Here is a 22,574-nt window from a genome sequence, read left to right as displayed (position 1 = left end):
GACTGGAAAAAAAAAAAAGCAAAAAAAGCAAAAGCAAACACCACCACCACCACCACCATCAACAATAAAAGAAAAACAATGTTTCCATTTTCTGGAGTTTATTTGGATAAATAATATTTTAAATGTTCAGATCATTTACACCTTGGTGTTCCTCCCTTTAGGGTATCCTCCTTTAGCCTGACTGTATGAATGCCTAGATTCCTGTATAAGAAATCTTTTTTTTTTTTTTTTGCTGGTCGAGGAGCTTGAACTCTGGGCCTGGGCACTGTTCTGAGCTCTTCAGCTCAAGGCTAGCACTCTACCACTTGAGCCATACCACCCACTTCCAGCTTTTTCTGTGTATGTGGTGCTGAGGAATCGGACCCAGGGCCTCATGCATGCAAGGCAAGCACTCTACCACTGAGCCACCTTCCCAGCCCCCCCCCATGTATAAGTAATCTTGTCCAATTGTGTTTCATTTTTCCTTCTTCAAAAAATTTTTTTTGCGTGTATGCCAGTTCTGGGCTTGAGGATCTGAGCTGTGTCCCAGAACTTCTCTTACTTCTTTTTCTTTTTTTTTTTTTTTTGGGTCCGGTCGTGGGGCCTGAACGCTGTCCCTCAGCTCTTCAGCTCAAGGCTAGCACTCTACCATTAGAGCCACAGCGCCATTTCCGGCTCTTTTTTTTCTTTTTGCTTATGTGGTGCTGAGGAATCGAACCCAGGGCCTCATGCATGCAAGGCAAGCGCTCTACCACTGAGCCACCTTCCCAGCCCCAACTTCTCTTATTTCAAGGCTAGTGTTCTACCACTTGAGCCACAGTACCACTTTGGGCTTTCTGAGTAGTTTAGTAGAGCTAATAGCCTAATGGACTTTGGTGCCCTCATTAGTTTTTTGTTTTCTTTTTTTGGGTCCAGTCGTGGGGCCTGAACTCTGGGCCTGGGCGCTGTCCCTCAGTTCTTCAGCTCAAGGCTAGCACCTACCACTTGAGCCACAGCGCCACTTCCGGCTTTTTTCTTTTCACCTATGTGGTGCTGAGGAATCAAACCCAGGGCCTCATGCATGCAAGGCAAGCGCTCTACCACTGAGCCATCTTCCCAGCCCAATGCCCTCATTAGCTTTGAAACGCTCCTTAGATCTCAGTCTCCTGAGTAGCTAAGATTATAGACATGAGCCACTGTTTCCTGGCCATATCTAGTTATATTTTAGATCTGACTTCCACATATGAGAACAAATATGCATCATTTGTCTCTCTGTTGCTCAGCTTTCTTTATGAGAGCTGGTTTCTACCACTTTTGCCTTGCCTTTAATCTAGCATTTTTGCTGGAAATGGAGACTTTTTTTTTTGCCTGGGATCACTTCAAATCTGTAGGTCTTAGCCTTCTGAATAGCTAATATTACTGGTGTGGGCCACTGGTTCCTAGGGAGAAGCAAGATTTTCTAAGTTAAGGCATATTCATACACATATACACACATTTATTTATTTATTTATTTATTTTTGGGTCTAGTCGTGGGGCCTGAACTCTGGGCCTGGGCGCTGTCCCTCAGCTCTTCAGCTCAAGGCTAGTCTCTACCACTTGAGCCACAGCGCCACTTCCGGCTTTTTTCTTTTTGCTTATGTGGTGCTGAGGAATTGAAACCAGGCCCTCATGCCTACAAGGCAAGCACTCTACCACTGAGCCACCTTCCCAGCCCAAACACTTTTATTTATATACCATATATATGTATTTTTGGAGGGGGGGAATTTTTTTTTATTGTAAAAATACTGTACAGGGGGGTTACAATTACATGGGCAAGATAATGAGTACATTTGTTATCTAGCATTGTAGCTTCCTCTTTTGTTTCCCTTTCCCATCCCTTCCCATCCTACCCCGCCCCCCCACCCAATCCTCCTTGCCACCCCCCCCTCCCCCACCCCGCATATATATGTATTATTATGAGTATTGAATTGCCTTAGAAGTTATTCCAATATACATTTAGTTACACACTAAATTGGCTGTACCATAGTTAATACTTACAGAGTGTTTTCTGTATAGCATGGGTACTGTATCATTTAATCTTAGCAAAATCTCTTTGAGGTAGGTACTAATATTATCTCTTTTTCAGATAAATACATTAAGGAATAGAGATCTTAAGTGACTTGCTCAAATCACAGGAGAAAAAAGTATCAAAAATTCAAACTTGCCAGGTGCTCGTGGCTCATGCCTGTAATCCTAGCTACTTAGGAGGCTGAGATCTGAGGATTGTGTTTCAAAGCCAGTTCCTGTAAGGAAGTCTGTGAGACTTATCTCTAATTAACCTCCAGAAAATTAGATATAGAGCTGTGGCTCAAAGTGGTAGAGTGCTAGCATTAAGCAAAAAAGCTCATGGACAGTGCCCAGACCCTGAGTTCAAGCCCCATGACCAACGATAAGAACAACAAAAATTGAAACTAAGCACTCTAGTTCTAGGGTGAGTATTTTATATTATACCTTGCTGTTATCAAATTCTTGCTGACAGAGCTTTAATTTTTTTTTCCCATTGTGGGGCTTGAACTGGGAGCTTGTTTTTGTTCAACGCTAGTGCTGTACCACTTTGAGCCACAGCTCTACTTTCAGTTTTTTTGTTTTTGTTTTTGCCAGTCCTGGGGCTTAAACTCTGGGCCTGGGCACTATCCCGGAGCTTCTTTTGTTCAAGGCTAGCACTCTACCACGTGAGCCACAGTGCCACTTCTGGCTTTTTCCCCTCTGTTTATGTGGTACTAAGGATTGGAACCCAGAGCTTCATGCATGGTAGGCAAACACTCTACCACTAAGCCAATTTCTCAGCCCACTCCACATCCAGTTTTTGAGTTATTAATTGGAAATAAGAGTCTCATGGGGATTTTCCTGTCTGGGCTGGCTTCGAACCACAATCCTGAGAGAAGCTAGGAAGAGAAGCTAGAATTACAGGTGTGAGCCACCAGGGCCTGGCTTTAATTTTTTTTTAAATTATGTTAATGTTAAACTTTTTTTTTTTTTGCCAGTCCTGGGGCTTGAATTCAGGGCCTGGGCACTGTCTCTTAGCTTCTTTTGTTCAAGGCTAGCACTCTACCACTTGAACCACAATGCCACTTCTGGCTTTTTCTTTTTCTTTCTTTTTTTTTTTTTTTTGGGTCCGGTCGTGGGGCCTGAACTCTGGGCCTGGGCACTGTCCCTCAGCTCTTTGGCTCAAGGCTAGAGCTCTACCACTTGAGCCATAGCACCACTTCTGGCTTTTTTTCTTTTTGCTTATGTGGTGCTGAGGAATCGAACCCAGGGCCTCATGCATGCAAGGCAAGCGCTCTACCACTGAGCTACCTTCCCAGCCCCATTTCTGGCTTTTTCTTTTTCTTTTTTTTTTTTTTTTGTCGGTCATGGGGCTTGAACTCTGGGCCTGGGCGCTGTCCCTCAGCTCTTCAGCTCAAGGCGAGCGCTCTACCACTTGAGCTACAGCGCCACTTCCGGTTTTCTGGTGGTTTATTGGAGATAGGAGTCTCATGGTCTCTCCTGCCCGGGCTGGCTTTGAACCACGATCCTCAGATCTCAGCCTCCTGAGTAGCTAGGATTACAGGCGTGAGCCACCAGCGCCCGGCCTCCATTTCTGGCTTTTTCTATGTATGTGATACTGAGGAATTGAACCCAGGGCTTCATGCATGCTAGGCAAGCACTCTATTAAGTCATATTCCCAGCCCAACATTTTTTTTTTTTTTTTGGTCAGTCATGGGGCTTGAACTCTGGGCCTGAGCACTGTCCCTCAGCCCTTCAGTTCAAGGCTAGCGCTCTACCACTTGAGTTACAGAGCCACTTCCGGTTTTCTGGTGGTATATTGGAGATAAGAGTTTCACGGACTTTCTTGCCCAGGCTGGCTTTGAACTGTGATCATCAGATCTCAGCCTCCTGAATAGCTAGGATTACAGGCGTGAGCCACCGGCGCCTGGCTTCCCAGCCCAACGTTTTTTTATATAAATAATTCATTTTTCCTTTTCTGTAACCATCTTTATAAATACTCTACCTCTTTTTTGGTTTGTTATAAGTTTCTTTCTTTTTAATTTCTAGACTTTATAAAAAGTTAAATGTTTTATTTTTGATATGTGGTGCTGAGGATTCAAACCCAGAGCCTCATGCATGCAAGGCAAGTACTCTTCCACTGAGCCAACTTCTCAGCTCTTGTGATATGTTTTAAAAGTATTTTTCCTTCATTCTCAGGGCCTCATATATGCTAAGTACTAGATCTTACACTAAGCTACACAACCAGGCTCATCTTGTTATTTATCTTCTGACTTGATTTTATTCTGATGTAGAAATTCTACATTTTTTTTATTGCCAGTCCTGTGGCTTGAACTCAGGGCCTGGACACTGTCCCTGAGATTCTTTTGTTCAAGGCTAGCATTACTTCCAGCTTTTTCTGTTTATGAGATCCTGAGGAATTGAACCCAGGACTTCGTGCATGCAAGACAAGCACTCTACCACTAAGTCACATTCACAGCCCCAGTTCTAGACTTCTATGGAGACAAACTTTAAAATTTTTTCTTTTTTCTTTTTATTTTGACGGTCATGGGGTATTAACTCTGCACCTGGACACTGTCCCTGAGCTCTTCAGCTCAAGGCTAGTGCTCTACCACTTGAGCCACAGTGCCACTACCTAAATTTTTTCTTATAACTTTTGGATTTTGAGCTATAGTTCAAAAAGCTATCTACATTTCAATCCTTAGTTTATCAACCTATCCAATGGGAACAAGAAAACAGAACTATTGTGAAGGTCAAAGTGCTTTGTGAACTGTAAACTGTAAATCATTAAATAGATGAAATATGATGTTATTAATTTATCTTCTGGATGAGTTGTACAGAGACTTTCATCTAGAATGACAGAATTTTCTTTTCTTTACTTTTTTTTGTTGGTCATGGGTCTGGGCTCTGTCCCTGAGCTCTTCAGCTCAAGATGAGCACTCTACCACTTGAGCCACAGCGCCACTTCCTGTTTTCTGGTGGTTAATTGGAGATGAGTGTCAGGGAAGTTGGGCACCAATGGCTCATGCCTATAATCCTAGCTACTCAGGAGGTTGAGATCTGAGGATCGAGGTTCAAAGTCAGCCAGGGCAGGAAAGTCTGTGGAGACTCTTATCTCCAACAAACCACCAGAAAACCGGAAGTGGTGCTGTGGCTCAAATGGTAGAGTTCTAGCCTTGAGCCTTGAGCTGAGGGAGAGTGCTCAAGCCCAGAATTCAGGTGCACGACCAACTGACAAAAAAAAAAAAAAAAGAGTCTCACAGACTTTCCTCCTGGGGCTGGCTTTGAACCGCAATCCTCAGATCTCAGTCTCCTGAATAGCTACAATTATAGGCGTGAGCCACTGGCACCTGGAAAATGATAGAATTTTCTTTCTGCAGTGTGGAAAACTAGGATGTCATTGCTCTTTTGGTTAATGTTTTCTTTGGGCAATTTGCATGGGATAACTTTTTTTTTCAAAATGACTTTCACAATGAGTTCACTGTGGAAATCTTGAAATATTTTTGCATATTTTAGTTTTGTTGTTCCTTGTATTTGAATCTGAAAGTTCTTGTTCTCTATTGTTTTGCTCTCATATTAGTTATTTGTACACTAATAACTGTATATGCAGATTCTACTGATGAGAGGAACTTATAATTTTGGAAAACTCAAAATTTTTGATTGACAAAATAAGGCATATTTATTGCCTTTTGTTGTTGTTGTTGTTGGTCATGGGGCTTGAACTCTGGCCTGGGTGCTGTCCCTCAGCTCTTCAGCTCAAGGTTAGTGCTCTAGCACTTGAGCCACAGCGCCATTTCTGGCTTTTTCTATGTGATGCTAAGGAATCAAGCCCAGTGCCTCATGCATGAGAGACAAGCACTCTACCACAGAGCCACCTTCCCAGCTGGCATATTTATTAAGAAAGAAAGTGGAGGGGGCTGGGAAGGTGGCTCAGTGGTAGAGTGCTTGCCTTGCATGCATGAGGCCCTGGGTTCGATTCCTCAGCACCACATAAGCAGAAAAAGCCAGAAGTGGAGCTGTGGCTCAAGTGGTAGAGTGCTAGCCTTGAGCTGAAGAGCCGAGGGACAGCGCCCAGGCCCAGAGCTCAGGCCCCATGACTAGCAAAAAAAAAAAAAAAAGTGGAGGGCTGGAATGTGGCCCAGTGGTAGAGTGCTTGCCTAGCATGTCTGAAGTCCTGGGTTCAGTTCCTTAGTACCACATAAAGAGAAAAAGCTGGGAGTGGCACTGTGGCTCAAGTGGTAGAATGCTAGCCTTGAGCAAAAGAAGGTCAGGGACAGTGTTCAGGCTCCAAGTTTAAGCCCTGGGACTGGCAAAAAAAAATCATTTTAATATATATAAAAATCACTCAAGGTGAAATGGTTAAAGGTATCTAGAACACCTCACATTATTTGAATAATGGATGAAAAATTAGTCAAGATGCTGGGCATCAGTGATACATGCCTGAAATCCTAGCTACTCAGTTGGAAAAGATCTGGAGTATCAAGGGTTCAAACCCCTGCAAGAAGTCTTTGAGACTCTATCTCCAGTTAACCAGCCAAATGCCAAGCTGGAGGCATGGCTCAAGTGGTAGAGGACTAGCTGTAACAAGGAAAGCGAAGTGACATGTGTGTGTGTGTGTGTGTGTGTGTGCACTCATGCACATGCACACACACACATACAAACAAGCGTACACACTCTGTAATTTTAGTACTTGGATAGCTGAGACAGGAAGATTACTTTGAAGGACTACATAGTAAGACTTTTTTTTTTTAAAGGCTGGGAATATGGCTTAGTGATAGAGTGCTTGCCTAGCATGCATGAAGCCCTGGGTTTGATTCTTCAGTACTATATGAACAGAAAGAACTGGAAGTGGTGCTGTGGCTCAAGTGGTAGAGTGTTAGCCTTGAGCAAAAGAAGCTCAGGGATAGTGCCTAGGCCCTGAGTTACATGCCAGGACTGGAAAACAAAACAAAACAAAACCAACTAAGAAACAGATTTCAAGGGAGAAGATCTACACTTCTCAAAACTCTCCTTAGAGTCAATGAATTAATAACCAATGTTAACTGTTTCAGATCGCATCTTCTCAGAATTCTTGCTCTGTATATGTCTATTTTGTCAAAACCAACTCTTAAGGTTTGGCAGAGTGCCTTGCCCCTAGGAGGTGCTAACTAAATACATGTTTGTCAACAGAGTGAATGAAAGAATGAATATGATTTTCATGTAGAATGTTTAAATTTTTTTCCCCATTGGTCATGGGGCTTGAACCAGACCCATTTTGTGTGTGTATGCCTGTCCTGGGACTTGAACTCAGGACCTTGGCCCTGACATAGAGCTTTTTTGCTCAAGGGTAATTCTATCACTTCTGGTTTTCTTTTCTTTTTTTTTTTTTGCCAGTCCTGGAGCTTTAACTCAGAGCCTGGGCACTGCCCCTGTGCTTCTTTTGCTCAAGGCTAGCACTCTCGCATTTGTGCCACAGCACCACTTCTGGCTTTTTTCTGTTTATGTGGCTCTTGAGGAATCGAGCTCAGGGCTTCATGCATGCTAGGCAAGCAAAAACTCTATCACTAAGCCACATTCCCAGCCCCACTTCAGATTTTCTTTGGTGGCAATTGGAGATAAGAGTCTCAAAGTAGGTCTGGGAAGGTGGTTCAGTGGTAGAGTGCTTGCCTTGCAGGCCTGAGGCCCTGAGTTCTATTCCTCAGTACCACATAAGCAAAATGAAAAAAGCCGGAAGTGGCGCTGTGGCTCAAGTGGTAGAGTGCTAGCCTTGAGCTGAAGAGCTGAGGGACAGCGCCCAGGCCCAGAGTTCAAGCCCCACAACTGGACCCCCCCCCCCCCAAAAAAAAAAAAAAAGGTCTCAAAGACATTCTTGCCTGGGTTGGCTTTGAACCATGATCCTCAGAGCTCAGCCTCTTGAGTAGCTAGGATTACAGTAGGAAGCCGACAATTGCCTGGCTTCTTTTTTTTTTTTTGTCATGGACTCAGGGCCTGGGCACTGTCCCTGAGCTCTTTTGCTCAAGGCTAACATTCTGTCACTTTGAGCACAGCTCCACTTGCAAAGTTTAAATTTTGATGTCCAGATATTTTTTTCTCCATTGAATATTTTGATTCTTATCATAGCATTAAAATTAGTTTGTTGTGTCCTAGCTATTCAGGAGGCTGAGATCAGAGGATCGTGGTTCAGAGCCAGCTAGGGCAGGAAAGTTAAATCTGACTCTATCTCCAATTCACCACTTGAAAAGGGAAGTGGCTCTGTGTCTCAAGTGGTAAAGCGCTTGCCTTGAGCTGAAGAGCTCAGGGACAGTACCCAGGCTGATAGTTCAAGCCCACAACGGACCAAAAAAAAAAAATGTATTTCATTTGAAGGTGATCAAGTTCATGTCTCATGTCTAGGCCCTTACGGAACTCATAGTCCAATTTAAGAGACAGATAAGCAACAATTAATATGATAATTGTATATATAACTAGGTGATAACTGTAAATGAGGCTTGTGCTTATTATTATCTGAAGAGATTGAGAGGTCAGAGAACAATTACACATGTGTCAATTATTGAGAACCATATGGAAAAAGCCAAGAAAAACACACCAAGGAGAAAAACTATTACAGCCAGGCACCAGTTTCTCATCAAGAGATGAGATCTGAGGATTGAGGTTCAATGCCAGCCCTGGCAGTAAAATCTTTGAGACTCTTATCACCAATAAACTACCAGAAAAGCTAGAAGTGGAGCTGTAGCTCAAAAAATTAAATTAAATTAAAAGGGGTCTGGATCTGTGGCTTTGTGGGTAAAGCAAACTTGTATCGAGTGGAGGTCCTGCATTCAAAGTCCAGTATCACTGTTCTATTACTGAAGTACATCCCCAATCATCCCTCCTTTCCTCCCTCCCTCTTCCCTTCCTTCTTCTCTCCCTCCCTTTCTCCCTTTATTTATTCCTTCCCTTTCCCCCTACCCTCTCCTCTCACTCTAGTGCCTACTCTCACTCTTGCTATGTGACCTATGGTGGTCTTCAGCTCCTGGCCGAAGTAACCTTCATGCCTCAGCCTGTGTGTGTGTGTGTGTGTGTGTGTGTGTGTGTGTGTGTGTGTGTGTGTGTGTGTGTGTGTGTGTGTGTGTGTGTGTGTGTGTGTGTGTGTGTGTGTGTGTGTGTGTGTGTGTGTGTGTGCCAGTATTGGGCTTGAAAACTCACTGTCCCTTAGCTTTTTTACTCAAGGTTGATGCTCTACCACTTGAGCCACAGTGCCACTTCCGGTTTCCTGGTGATTTATTGGAGATAAGAGTCTCACGGACTGTGTGTGTGTGTGTGTGTGTGTGTGTGTGTGTGTGTGTGTGTGTGTGTGTGTGTGTGTGTGTGTGTGTGTGTGTGTGTGTGTGTGTGTGTGTGTGTGTGTGTGCCAGTATTGGGCTTGAAAACTCACTGTCCCTTAGCTTTTTTACTCAAGGTTGATGCTCTACCACTTGAGCCACAGTGCCACTTCCGGTTTCCTGGTGATTTATTGGAGATAAGAGTCTCACGGACTTTCCTGCCCAGGCTGGCTTAGAATTGCAGTCCTCAGATCTCAGGCTTCTGAGTAGCTAGGATTACAGGCGTGAGCCACTCATGCCCAGCTTGCTGTACAGATATATATTTTTTAATTTTTTTTTTACATTTTTTTAGTTGTAAAAATATCATACAGAGGGGTTACAATTACATGGGCAAGGTAATGAGTACATTTCTTATCAAGCATTGTTGCCTCCTTCTTTGTTTCTGCTTCCCATCCCTTCCCATCTCCCACTCCCCCACCCACCATGTACAGATATTTTAAGCAATACATTGTATAATATTAAAAAAAAACCCTGCTTTCTTTCCTACCTTATTAGATAAAAATTTTTTCTGTTTATATGCCCTGCCAATCTTAATATCTTTTCCATCACTGGTTCCTTTTTTAATTATCTAGTACTACTTTATCATCCAGTTCTTCTCTTGCAGCTGTTAGAAATATAACATTTTTTGAATACCTAGTTACTGGTTCACTAGAAAATTTATTCCAAGCAACAAATACTCTTTTATTCAACATAGGGCCAGTTGAGTTTCTCACTTTTTTTTGTAGATGTTTGTCTATGCTGAATTCACTAGTTAGATTTTTTTGTACTTTTTTTTGTGGTCCGTTGTGGGGTTTTTCCCCTGACCGAGGACTTCATGGATTCTGTTTATACAGCAAACATTATACTTATTCCAAAGGGCTAATATACTTTTTTTTTTTTGGTTGTACAGCTTGAACTCTGGGCCTAGGCACTAGTGGTCCCTCAGCTCTTCAGCTTAGGTGAGCTCTACCACTTGGGCTACAGGGCCACTTCCGGTCTTCTGGTGATTTATTGGAGATACGATTCTCACAGACTTTCCTGCCCAGACTGGCTTTGAACTGGGATCCTCGATCTCAGCCTCCTGTGTACCTAGGATTACAGGTGGGAGCCACCATCACCCGGCTGTACGTTTTTTGTTGTCAATTGTAGGGCTTGAACTCTGGGCCTGGATGCTGTCCCTGCACTCTTCAGTTCAAGGCCAGTGCTCTACCATTTGAGCCACAGTGCCACTTCCGGTTTTCTAAGCCTCTCATGGAGGCAGGCATTGAACTGTGATCCTCAGATTTTAGCCTCCTGAGTAGCTAGGATTATAGGTATGAGCCACCAGTGCATGGCTATATATATATATATTTTTTTTTTGTAATTTTTTTTTTACTGTTATAAAGGTGATATACAGAGAGGTTACAGTTACATAAATCAGGTGAGGAATACATTTCTTTTAGGACAAGGTCACCCCTTCTCTCTCCCAGTTTTTTCCTTCCATCCCTACCCACAAGTTGTATTGTTCATTTTCAACATAGAGCTAATACATTTCAAGAACAAGCTTTTGATCTATCTGGCACTAGTATATGCTATTGTGTATGTCCGTAGCTAATTAATTAGATGAATCCAATTTTTATGCTAGAATGCCTTTGGTTTGAATGGAAACTGCAACTTATTATTTCACAGCAGGATGGCAGACTCAGCAGTATTGCTTTTATTTCCAATTATGCATTCATCCTGAAATGTGACTGTATTTGTTGTTTTGGTCCATAGAAAGGATAGCAGCTGAGCAGACCTGTCATGTAGATTTGCCATGAGTTTGGTCTTGATGCACTGCTAATGTACTTGTCAGTGCTCCTATTCTAGAAAACAAATGGCCAGATTTATGGTCTACATATTAGTCAAAATGAATTCTTATTTTATTTTGGATTAGTTAGGGACTTTTTTTTCATTCTTGAGCTAGAACTCAGGGACTCACTCGTTAGAGAATTATTTTATGAAAGAAAGAAAGAACCGGGTGCCAGTGGCTCACGTCTGTAATCCTAGCTACTCAGGATGCTGAGATCTGAGGATCAGGATTCAAAGCCAGCCAGGGCAGGAAAGTCCGTGAGACTCTTATCTCCAATAAACCACTAGAAAACTGGAAATGGCGATGTGGCTCAAGCGGTAGAGCACTTGCCTTGAGCTGAAGAGTTCAGGGACAGCGCCCACACCCAGAGTTCAAGCCCCACAATGGACCAAAAAAAAAAAAAAAAAAAGAAAGAAAGAAAGGAAAAAATTATTGGGTATTAGCATATTTTAGTTGCATTTTTTCTATTCTTAATTTCTAGGATATAAAAGTCCACTGAAATCTCAGTAGGCCATTTTTTTCCACTTTGTGGCTTTTCATTACTAACTGTACACACTTGATTTCATATTTGTATAGATGTTGAAGAGTTTTATTCTGGCTGCTATTCTGCATGTGTGAAAATGCTATCATCTTTGTTTTTGTGAAATGACAGAGTAAAAAACTAACACTTAACATTAGAATTGAAAAGAATGTTTGGGAATTGGAATACTTACTTTTCCTGTCAGTTTGCCATTCATTCCTTAGAGAGTCTGAATCAGTGTTCATTTTTATGTCTGTAGGGATTAAATGATGAAAGAGGTTGATTGCATGATCATTTGTAATTTTTTAGTCTTTCTGTTCAATGAGAGTAGAGAATAGGAGTAGCTTTCTGTAGCCAATTTGCAAATATTTTTCCATAGAACGGTAGCTATGGTTCTGAAAGTTGTATGTTACAGTAGAAAGTGCTTAGATTTGGAAACTATCAGATTTGAATTCCAAGGCTGTCACAGTAAATCTTAATATCTGAGTGTCTTAATACTTTCTTTTATTGGAGAGTTCATTTGCAGAGTTGTCACAAAGATTAAAGAGAACATACATACAAAACTTGGGAGAATACTAGGGCCACAGTAAATGTGGCTATAGTTATTTCTAGTACTTCAGATAAGATTTTGATCTGAATGTCCTAAAAGTTTCCTTGATACTCTGGAAAATGATTGTGGAATTCCCAATTTATTTTATTCTATTATACTGGGGCTTGAACTCAGGACCTGGGCACTTACTGTCCATTAGCTGTTTTGGTCAAGGCTAGCACCCTACCAACTTGAGCCACAGCTCTACTTCCAGCTTTTTGCTAATGAATTGAAGACAGTTTCTTTTTCTTTTTTCTTATTTCTTCCTTCCTTCTTTCCTTCTTTCTCTCCCTCCCTCCTTCCCTCCCCCCTCTCTCTCTTTCTCTCCTTCCTTTCTTTCTTTCTTTTTTTGCCATTTGCTCAAGGCTAGCTAGCATTGTACAACTTGAGCCACAATACAACTTCCAGCTTTTTCTGTTTATGTGGTACTGAGGAATTGAATTCAGGGCTTCAAGCATGCTAGGCAAGCACTCTACCACTAAGCCACATTCTTAGTCCGCGAAAGTATTTTGACTTCCCTGCCTGGGCTGGCTATGATCTTCAGCATTCAGCCTCCTAAGTAGGTAGGACAGGCATGAGTCACTGGCAAATTCCCACTTTTGAGAGGTAAAATATAAAATATATAATGTTAGATATATAATAATTAGTTCATTAGCTGCTGTTTTCTTTTTTTTTTTTTTTTGGGGGGGGGGGTGGTCATGGAGCCTGAACTCTGGCCTGGGCCTGGGTGCTGTCCCTCAGCTCTTGAGCTTGAGGCTAGCGCTCTACCACTTGAGCCACAGCGCCACTTCCAGCTTTTTCTGCTTAAGTGGTGCTCAGGTATTGAACCTATGGCCTCATACATGCAAGGCAAGCATTCTACCACTGAGCCACATTCCCAGTCTTTCACATTTCCCAGCCTTAATTTTTTTTTCTTCTGTTGTTGTTGATCCTGGGGCTTGAACTCTGGGCCTGGGTGCCCTTCAGCTCAAGGCTAGTGTTCTACCAATCAAACCACATTGCCACTTCCAGTTATCTGGTGGTTTACTGGAGATAGTCTCATGGACTTTCATGCCCAGGCTGGCTTTGAACCGTGATCCTCAGATCTCAGCCTCCTGATTAGCTAGGCTTATAGGCATGAGCCGCAGGCACAGGGCTCAAATTACTTTCTATAATCAAAGCTTTTAATTGTTTCTTCTTTGTATAAGACAAGTCAACTCCAATATATATAAACATTTTAGAAAAGAAACTTGTCTAAGTAGAAAAGAAAAAGTTTTGATCACATCTAAGTTTATAAATACTGGAATTGAAAATACAATTAATTAAAAAAATCATTCATGGCATTGTAATCCACATTAGTTGTGATATTTTTGAAAGACCATTACAGGCTATTTTGTTTAAAAACAAAAATGATTAAGCTTTTCTAACATTGTTTCTCAATGGAGGCAGTATTGGCATTTAGGGAAGGACAATTCTTTGTTGTGTAGGACTATTTTGTGCATTGTAGAATATTTGGCTTCATTGGTTTCTGCCCACTAAAATACCAGTATTGCCCACACCCTCAACATTATGAATTCTTCCTGACAAATCCCCATCTTCTGGCTGAATTTTCATATGTTCCTACTAAAAACGCAGCCGAACTTGGCCTGATTTCCCTCTCTCCCTCCCTTTCTTCCTCCCACCCTCCCTCCCTTCTTTCCTTCCTTCCTTCCTTCCTTCCTTCCTTTCCTCCCTCCTTCCTTCCCTCCTTCCCTCCTTTGTTATTCCTACTTGATCAACTTGCCCTTGGAGCAAGCAGATTCTTTTGAACTAAAATTGCATTATTTTCTTTCTTTCTTTCTTTCTTTCTTTCTTTCTTTCTTTCTTTCTTTCTTTCTTTCTTTCTTTCTTTCTTTCTTTCTTTCTTTCTTTCGTGATAAATTGGAGATAAGAGTCTCATGGACTTTCCTGCCCAAGCTGGCTTTGAACCGTGATCTACAGATCTCAGCCTCCTGAGTAGCTAGGATTACAGGTGTGAGCCACCAGTGCCTGACTTCTTTTATCTTTCTACTAAGTATAACCAATACTTATGAGACTGGGAAGTTGGCTCAGTGATAAGAGTGCTTGCCTCCAATGCATGAGGCCCTGGGTTCGATTCCTCAGCACCACATAAGCAGAAAAAGCCAGCAGTGGCACTGTGGCTCAAGTGGTAGAACGCTAGCTTGAGCTGAAGAGCTGAGGGACAGCACCCAGGTCCAGAGTTCAGGCCCTATGACTGGCAAAAATCAAAACAAAAAAAACACAGTACTTATATTTAAAAATGTTTACCTTGAGGAGCATTTTCAGTTTCAAAAGGTAATATTCCATAAATAAGAACTATAGGCAATTCAGAGAAAGAAGCACCTTAAAATAAGAACTATAGGCAATTCAGAGAAAGAAGCACCTTAAAATCTTTTTTTTTGGGGGGGGGGGGTCCAGTCGTGGGGCCTGAACTCTGGGCCTGGGCACTGTCCCTCAGCTCTTTTTTTTTTTTTTGCCGGTCATGGGGCCTGAACTCTGGGTCTGGGCGCTGTCCCTCAGCTCTTCAGCTCAAGGCTAGTGCTCTACCACTGGAGCCACAGCGCCACTTCCGGCTTTTTCTGTTTATGTGGTGCTGAGGAATCGAACCCAGGGCCTTATGCTTGCAAGGCATGCACTCTACCGCTGAGCTATTTTCCCAGCCCCAGTCCCTCAGCTCTTCAACTCAAGGCTAGCGCTCTACCACTTGAGCCACAGCGCCACTTCCAGCTTTTTTCTTTTTTTCCTTATGTGGTGCTGAGGAATCGAACCCAGGGCCTCAGGCATGCAAGGCAAGCACTCTACCACTGAGCCACCTTCCCAGCCCCTTAAAATCTTATATATTTCATTCCTCTTTCATTCTCTCTCTCTCTCTCTCTCTCTCTCTCTTTCTCTTTCTCTGTGTTGGTACTGGGGCTTTTTGTTTAGGGCTTCGCTTACTCACTCATGGCTGGCACCCTACCACTTCAGCAATGCTTCAGTCCAAAATTCCAATATTTCAAACTATGTATTTTCTGATTTTCTTTTTGTAGGTACGGATTAAACCTAGGCCTTGGGGCTGCCATAGACCAAGCCTCCATCCCTTTTTGCTCTAGATTTTTTTTAGACTGGGTCTTGCTTTTTGCCATGCTAGTCTAGGACTATGATCCTCCTATTTGTGCTTCCTGCTTAGCTGGGTTACATGATTGAACCGTTGTGCTTTTATTTGTTGAGATGGGGGAATCTTGTTAACTACTTGCCCAATTTGGCCTTGAACGTTGATCCTCCCAATGTTTACTTTCTAAGTAGCTGGTATTATAGGTGTGAGCCATCTTACCTGGCTACTTTCTGCTTTTAAAATTAGTCTCGTTCAGATTTTAAAAGGTAGGGCGTGGCTTTAAAGTATGTTCGTATATACCTATTTTGCCTTTTATGGTTAATTAAAATTTGCTTGATGGGCATAGTGGTGCACACATGTAATCTTAGCACTCCAGACTAAGGCAAGGGCATTTCAAATTTGAGGCCAGACTGGGCTATATAACACGACCCTGTTTGAAATAAAATATTGTTAGATTCATTGATTTTAGCTTGGTTTATTTCACTTAAAACATGGTTATTTAGTATGCTGGCTACGGGAACAGAAGGTGTGGTTTGGAAATTTTTCCTTGCTCAACTCTTCTCCAAATGTATTAACAAAGTTCCTTATTACCATGAAGGGCCTGTACTTTCTACAACGCATCCCAGTTGTCTAGTAATTAGTATTACTGTGGCATGGAAGAGGGATTCCACACTAAATACTGGTGTTTCATGTAAGCTTTTTTATATTTGACTTGAGTCAGTTATGCTGTCTAAAAATTTCTGTAGTACTTTTGAGGTTTTAGCCTAAGATATAAATATTCCTTGGACAAAAAAAAAAAACTATATGAACCACTGCATAATAAAAGTTTGAGCATCCTGAGGCTTGGCTTGCATACTAGGCTGCTATTTATTTGCCAAATTGCTTTCAATTTTCTTGGCATAAACATCCTACATAGCTGATGTATTAGCAAAGACTTTTTTTTTCTTCCCCCTTCCTGTGGTTCTGGGGATCAAACACAGACCGCTGTACATGCCAGACAAGCACTTTTCCACTGAGCTGTATCCCCAGCTAACTTGGTAATTAAAAACAAAAAAACAACAAAAAACAAAGCAAACAAAAAACCCTGCCGGGTGCTGATTCACCATACCTATAACCCTAGCTACTCAGGAATCTGAGATCCAAGGTTCGTAGTTAGAAACCAGCTTGGGCAAGAAAGGCCATGAGATTCTTAAAGTACTCAGACAAAGCAGAAAGTAGAGCTGTAGTCCAGTGATAGAGTACTAGCCTTGAGCAAAAAATACCCCCCCCAAAAAAAGTCAGTGACAGTGCCCAGGCTCTGAGTTCAAGAACCAGCACAAGGACCAGCACAAAGGAATGAATGAATGAATAAATAAATAAGTAAAATTGAGCAGATATTGCTCAATTGGTAAGTATGAGTCACTGAGTTCAATCTCAGTACTATAACAAACTCACAAACAAATTCAATATAGGAGCTGGGTGCTGGTGGCTCATACCTGTAATCCTAGCCACACTTGAGGCTGAGATCTGAGGATCTCGGTTCAAAGCCTGCCCAGACAGGAAAGTTCATGAGACTCTTTTCTCCAATTAATCACTTAAAAAGTAGAAGTGGAGCTGTGGCTCAAAGTGGGTAGAGTGTTAGCCTTGAGCACAAAAGCTCAGGGACACCTCCCAGATCCTGAATTCAAGCCCTACCACTGATTTTAAAAAAAATCCTAAATATAGGAAAGATTATAATAAATAGTAACCAGAGTCAACAAGTATTAATTATGAAAAGAAAGAAAAAGAAAAACCTGATGTTGGTGGCTCACACCCATAATTCTAGATACTGAGGAGGCTGAAAATGGAAGGTTTGAGGCCAGCTCAGGCAGAAAAGTTTGTAAGATCCCTTCTCAACCTTTAGCTGGGTGTAGTGCCATGTTCTTGTCATCTTAAACTATGTGCAAATCTGAGATAGGATTATAATTTCAATTCAAATTGGACTGAAAGACCAAGATTCTATCTTAACAGAAGGAAGGTGGGTGTGTACCTGTCATTCCAGTTATGACAGGAAGCCTAAAATAGGCAGATTGTAATTCAAGTGAAAGGAAGTGAGACTCTCTTAAAAATGACCAGGATGCCAGGCACTGGTGGCTCACTCCTGTAATCTTAGCTACTCCGGAGGCTAAGATCTGAGGATCACAGTTCAAAGCCAGCCTGGGCAGGAAAAGCCGGGAGACTCTTACCTCAAATTAACCACAGAAAACCAGAAGTGGTGCTGTGGCTCAAGTGGTAGAGTGCTTACCTTCAGCTGAGGAGCTGAGGGACAGCTCCCAGGCCCAGAGTTCAAGCCCCACAGTGGACACACACACACACACACACACACACACACACACACACACTCACACACACACACACACACACACACACACACACACACACAGAAATATAGTAGGGTGTGATGATAGATGTTTGTAATCCCAGCACTTACTAGGTAGAGGCAGGAGAGTCAACGGTTGCTCTACATATCAAGGCCCTGTCAAGAAGGTGCTGGGCACCAGGGCCTCACACAATCCTAGCTACACAGAAGGCTGAGATCTGAGGATTGTGGTTTGAAGCCAGGCAGGAAAGTCCATGAGCTGCTCATGTCTAATTAATCACCCAAAAGGGAAATGGAGCTGTGGCTCAAATAGTATAGTGCTAGCCTTGAGCAAAAAAGTATGTATGTATGCATATATGTTTGTATATGTATCTCAAACAAAGAAAAGCAATGAAAAACTGTAGATGACAAACCTGGAAAATCAGAGAAAACTATTTCCTATATATTGAGTTTCAATTTAGTATGGCTTATTTTTTTGCTAGTTTCTCCTTGTTTTTCTCCCAGTTTTTATCCAAATTACAATCAGTATGGCTTTCCTCTTCACTTAAGTCTCTAGCCTCTTTTCTACTCCTTAAAAGTGGCATGACACTGAACAAGTAATAACGAAATGGAAAGATCTTGAGCTTTGGTGCCAGATGGAGGTTACTTTTCATTCAGGCTTTACCACCTGTGAATATTTAAACAGGTACTTAACCTCCTGATCTTCTGCTTTTTCTGTAAAATGGAGAGAATGTCTACCTTGGACCTATGTATTGAGGGTAAAATGAAAAAATGTTTATAAAATTCCTATGCTTAAAAAATAAGCAATTAGGAAGCGGCGCTGTGGCTCAAGTGGTAGAATGCTAGCATTGAAATGCTGAGGGACAGCGCCCAGGCCAGAGTTCAAGCCCCAGGACCAACTGACAAAAACAAAAAAACAAATACAAAAAAGCAATTTTCTGCTCTTCTGCTGTAGAGCACCATGAGCTCAGACAGTACTTAAGAATCACTGTGGAGCCTGGCGCTGGTGGCCTGTAATCCTAGCTACTCAGGAGGCTGAGATCTGAGGATCGCAGTTCAAAGCCAGCCCGGATAGGAGAGACCGTGAGACTCCTATCTCCAATAAACCACCAGAAAACCGGAAGTGGTGCTGTAGCTCAAGTGGTAGAGCGCTCGCCTTGAGCTGAAGAGCTGAGGGACAGCGCCCAGGCCCAGAGTTCAAACCCCACGACCGACCAAAAAAAAAAAAAATCACTGTGGAGCTTAGTTAAATTTCCAGGCCTCATCTCAAAAGAGATTCTGATTTATTAGGTCAAGCATGAGAGACAGAACTGTTTTTAAACAAGCTTCTCAGGTAATTTTAAAGCAGATGATCAACAGACATGACTTTAAGAAGTGTACTCCTTTAGTTCCAAGTCTAATTTTGTTACTAAATAGAATAAAGCATTTACTCAGAAAGTTTTCACTGTCTCAGTCTTGTGTTTTCTTAAACATAAAATGAATGACTTGGGGCTGGGAAGGTGGCTCAGTGCTTGCCTTGCATGCATGAGGCCCTGGGTTCTATTCCTCAGTACCACATAAGCAGAAAAAACCAGAAGTGGCCCTGTGGCTCAAGTGGTAGAGCACTAGCCTTGAGCTGAAGAGCTGAGAGACAGCACCCAGGCCCAGAGTTCAAGCCCCACAACCAACAAAAAAAAAGAAGAAAAAAAAAGGACTTTCCTTGATAATCTCTACTTGATGTAAAATTTAAAAGTTTTGTCTTATATGCTAATGTTTTATATTTTAGGATCTGGTAATGGCTTCATAGAAGTACTTGAATTTTGTTGTTGTTGGTGGTCGTGGGGCTTGAACTTTGGGCATGGGTGCTGTCCCTGCTCTCTTCAACTCAAGGTGAGCGCTCTACTGCTTGAGCCACAGCGCCACTTCAGTTTTCTAGTGGTTTATTGGAGATAAGAAGTCTCATGGACTTTCCTGCCTGGGCTGGCTTTGAACCACAATCCTCAGATCTCAGCCTCCTGAGCAGCTAGGATTACAGGCGCTCAGCTGTTTGTTTGTTTGTTTGTTACCTCTCTTGGATAAGTGGGATGACAGATGCTGACCATCACAATTTGCTTATAGATTGAGATAGAGTTGCCAAAATTTTGACCTGGCTGGCTTCAATGACATTTCTTTTGTTGTTGTTATTGTTGGTAGTGGGGCCTGAACTCTGGGCCTGGGCGCTGTCCCTCAGCTCTTCAGCTCAAGGCTAGCACTCTACCACTTGAGCCTCAGCCCCCCTTCCGGCTTTTTCTGCTTATGTGGTGCTGAGGAATCGAACCCAGGGCCTCATACATGCAAGGCAAGTACTCTACCACTGAGCCACCTTCCCAGTCTTTCAATGACATTTCTTATCTCTACTTCTTGAGAGCTGGTATGACAATATAAGTCACTGTGGTCTTAAAATTTCAAATTAAGGGGCTGCGAATTAGCCTGTACCCATGTTCTTATACTGTTTCCTGCATAAATGGTTCATAAATGGCGTATATACATATATGATATTTATATCAACTATGGTTGATAGTTGTATCATATGTATGTATATATACTATATATATGTTTTAAGTATATCAGTGCTGTTTTTGAAAGTAAAGACAAAGGTTTTTAGGTCTGAAAATCAGGAGCAAGTTTGCAAGTTCATTGATTTGCATGTACTTATTAATTTTTAACAGTTTTTCTTATTATAAAGGTGATGTACAGAGAGGTTACAGTTACATAAGTCAGGCAAAGAATTCATTTCCTTTTGGGCTATGTCACCCTTTTCTCTCTCTCTCCCAGTTTTTCCCTCCTATCCCACCCATAGGTTGTATAGTTCTTTTTCAACATAGTGCCCAGCGAGTACTATTACTGTATTTGTTCACCCTTGGTCCCTCCATTTCTGTGCCTCCCCTTACCTTTCCCCAAACATATAAACTCATGAATGTTTTAATATTTTTTTTTGTTTCCTTTAGTGTCAAACTGGAAGAGAAATAAAGTTCAACAAAAACTTACTATGATCGGACTTCCTTCTTAAAAGAAGAAGTGATTATTGATATTATGGATCGGAGCAAACGGAATTCAATTGCAGGATTTCCCCCACGTGTAGAGCGTTTGGAAGAGTTTGAAGGAGGTGGTGGTGGAGAAGGGAACATGACCCAGGCAGGAAGAGTTTGGCCATCTTCATATCGAGCTCTCATAAGTGCCTTTTCCAGACTGACACGTTTGGATGACTTCACCTGTGAAAAAATTGGGTCTGGCTTCTTCTCTGAAGTGTTCAAGGTGAGTCATCCCTCAGCTTCTTTCATTGTCTTGCTATCAGATTCACTGCAGAGTTGATAGTTGAATTTGTGTAGGATATAGGTTTTTGCTTCCTTGGGCTGCTGTGGATTTTACGTTCTGTTCCAATATATTTATTCATTTGTAAGATATTTTGTTTTCATTTTAGAAATGATACATGGTATTCAAAAATTCAAAGACTATAGGAGTCTCTTTCGTCCTCCTACTCACACATATATGATACATGTATGTTTGTGGGTGTCTGTCCATATGTATTCTACAATAATAACTGCTATTTTTTACTAGCTAACATTAGTTGTATAGAGGGTGTTTCATTGTTATATTTTTACATGTTTGCAATACATTTCACTCCCTCTATCATTTGAGTCATGCACTTAATAGGCAAGCACTTTCCCATTTGAGCTATGCCCCTAGTCCAAACTACACCCATTTATTTTTGTTTGTTTGTTTGTTTTGAGTTCTGGTTTCCACTAAGTAGCCCAGGCTGACTTGAAAGTCATAAACCTTCTGCTTCTACTTCCCAGAGTACTTAGGATTATGGGTGTGTTCTACCACACCCAGCACTAAATTTTTTTTTTTTTTGGTCAGTCATAGGGGCTGAACCATGGACCTGGGCGCTGTCCCTCAGCTCTTCAGCTCAAGGCTAGCACTCTACCACTTGAACCCCAGCACCACTTCTGGCTTTTTCTGCTTATGTGGTGCTGAGAAATCGAACCCAGGGGTTCATGCATGTGAGGCAAGCACTCTACCACTGAGCCAACTTCCTAGCCCTAATTTTTTTTAAAGTATTATTTGTGAGGCATTAATTTATTATTTATTTATTTATTTAAAAATTTTTTGGGTCCAGTCATGGGGCCTAAACTCTGGGCCTAGGTGCTGTTCCTCAGCTCTTCAGCTAAAGGCTAGCACTTACCACTTGAGCCACAGTGCCACTTTCAGGGTTTTTTTTTCTGCTGATGTAGTACTGAGGAACGGAACCCAGGGCCTTATGCATGCAAGGCAAGTGCTCTACCACTGAGCCACCTTCCCAACTCTTTATTTTTTATTTATGAATAGAAACCTGAAAGAAACATTGCATAGTTGTATTTTGTGTTCTCTATTTCTTGACAAGATTATGAAGAAAGATCTAAAATATTTCTAAATATTTCTATTTTGTAACTGTTACAAATGAAATACATAGAGAAGTAAATATATACCAGCCATGCTATAATAGGTGATAGAAAGAAACAATTAACTCACCAGGCACGGTGGCTCACGCCTGTAATCCTAGCTACTCAGGAGGCTGGAATCTGAGGATCACAGTTCCAAGCCGGCCTGGGCAGGAAAGTCCATGAGACTCTTATCTCCAATTAACCACCAGAAAACCAGAAGTGGTGTTGTAGTTCAAGTGGTAGAGCACTGGTTTTGAGCTGAAGAGCTCAGGAACAATGCCCAGCCCAGAGTTCAAGTCCAACTACTAACCAAGAAACAAAACAAAACAAAACCAATTAACTCTGTTCAAAAAGCAGATACTAACCAGGCAGGAGTGCATTGCTCATGCCTATAATCCTAGCTACTTAGGAGGCTGAGATCTGAGGACATGACTCAAAGC

At 41.9% G+C, this 22,574-nt stretch overlaps 1 protein-coding gene and 1 long non-coding RNA gene across 3 annotated transcripts in view; both read left to right on the top strand.

The window, feature by feature from the left end:
* The window catches only part of LOC122108037, a 277,692-nt gene that overhangs the window by 112,325 nt on the left and 142,793 nt on the right, over positions 1-22,574 (top strand). The gene's annotated exons all lie outside the window — the stretch shown is intronic.
* Tesk2 (testis associated actin remodelling kinase 2) overlaps positions 1-22,574 on the top strand; it is a 119,629-nt gene that overhangs the window by 8,475 nt on the left and 88,580 nt on the right. For both annotated transcript variants that reach the window (XM_042679782.1, XM_042679776.1), the window contains exon 2: positions 20,659-20,965. In XM_042679782.1, coding sequence (XP_042535716.1) covers positions 20,744-20,965 — 222 coding nt within the window. In that variant the 5' untranslated portion in view covers positions 20,659-20,743. The remainder of the gene's footprint in view (positions 1-20,658; positions 20,966-22,574) is intronic.

This window comes from Dipodomys spectabilis, unplaced genomic scaffold (assembly GCF_019054845.1).
Source record: "Dipodomys spectabilis isolate Male_0828 unplaced genomic scaffold, ASM1905484v1 ptg000002l, whole genome shotgun sequence".
NCBI classification, from domain to species: Eukaryota; Metazoa; Chordata; class Mammalia; order Rodentia; family Heteromyidae; genus Dipodomys; species Dipodomys spectabilis.
Note: the sequence above shows the minus strand (reverse complement) of the source record. Positions and strands in the feature narration are given on the sequence as shown.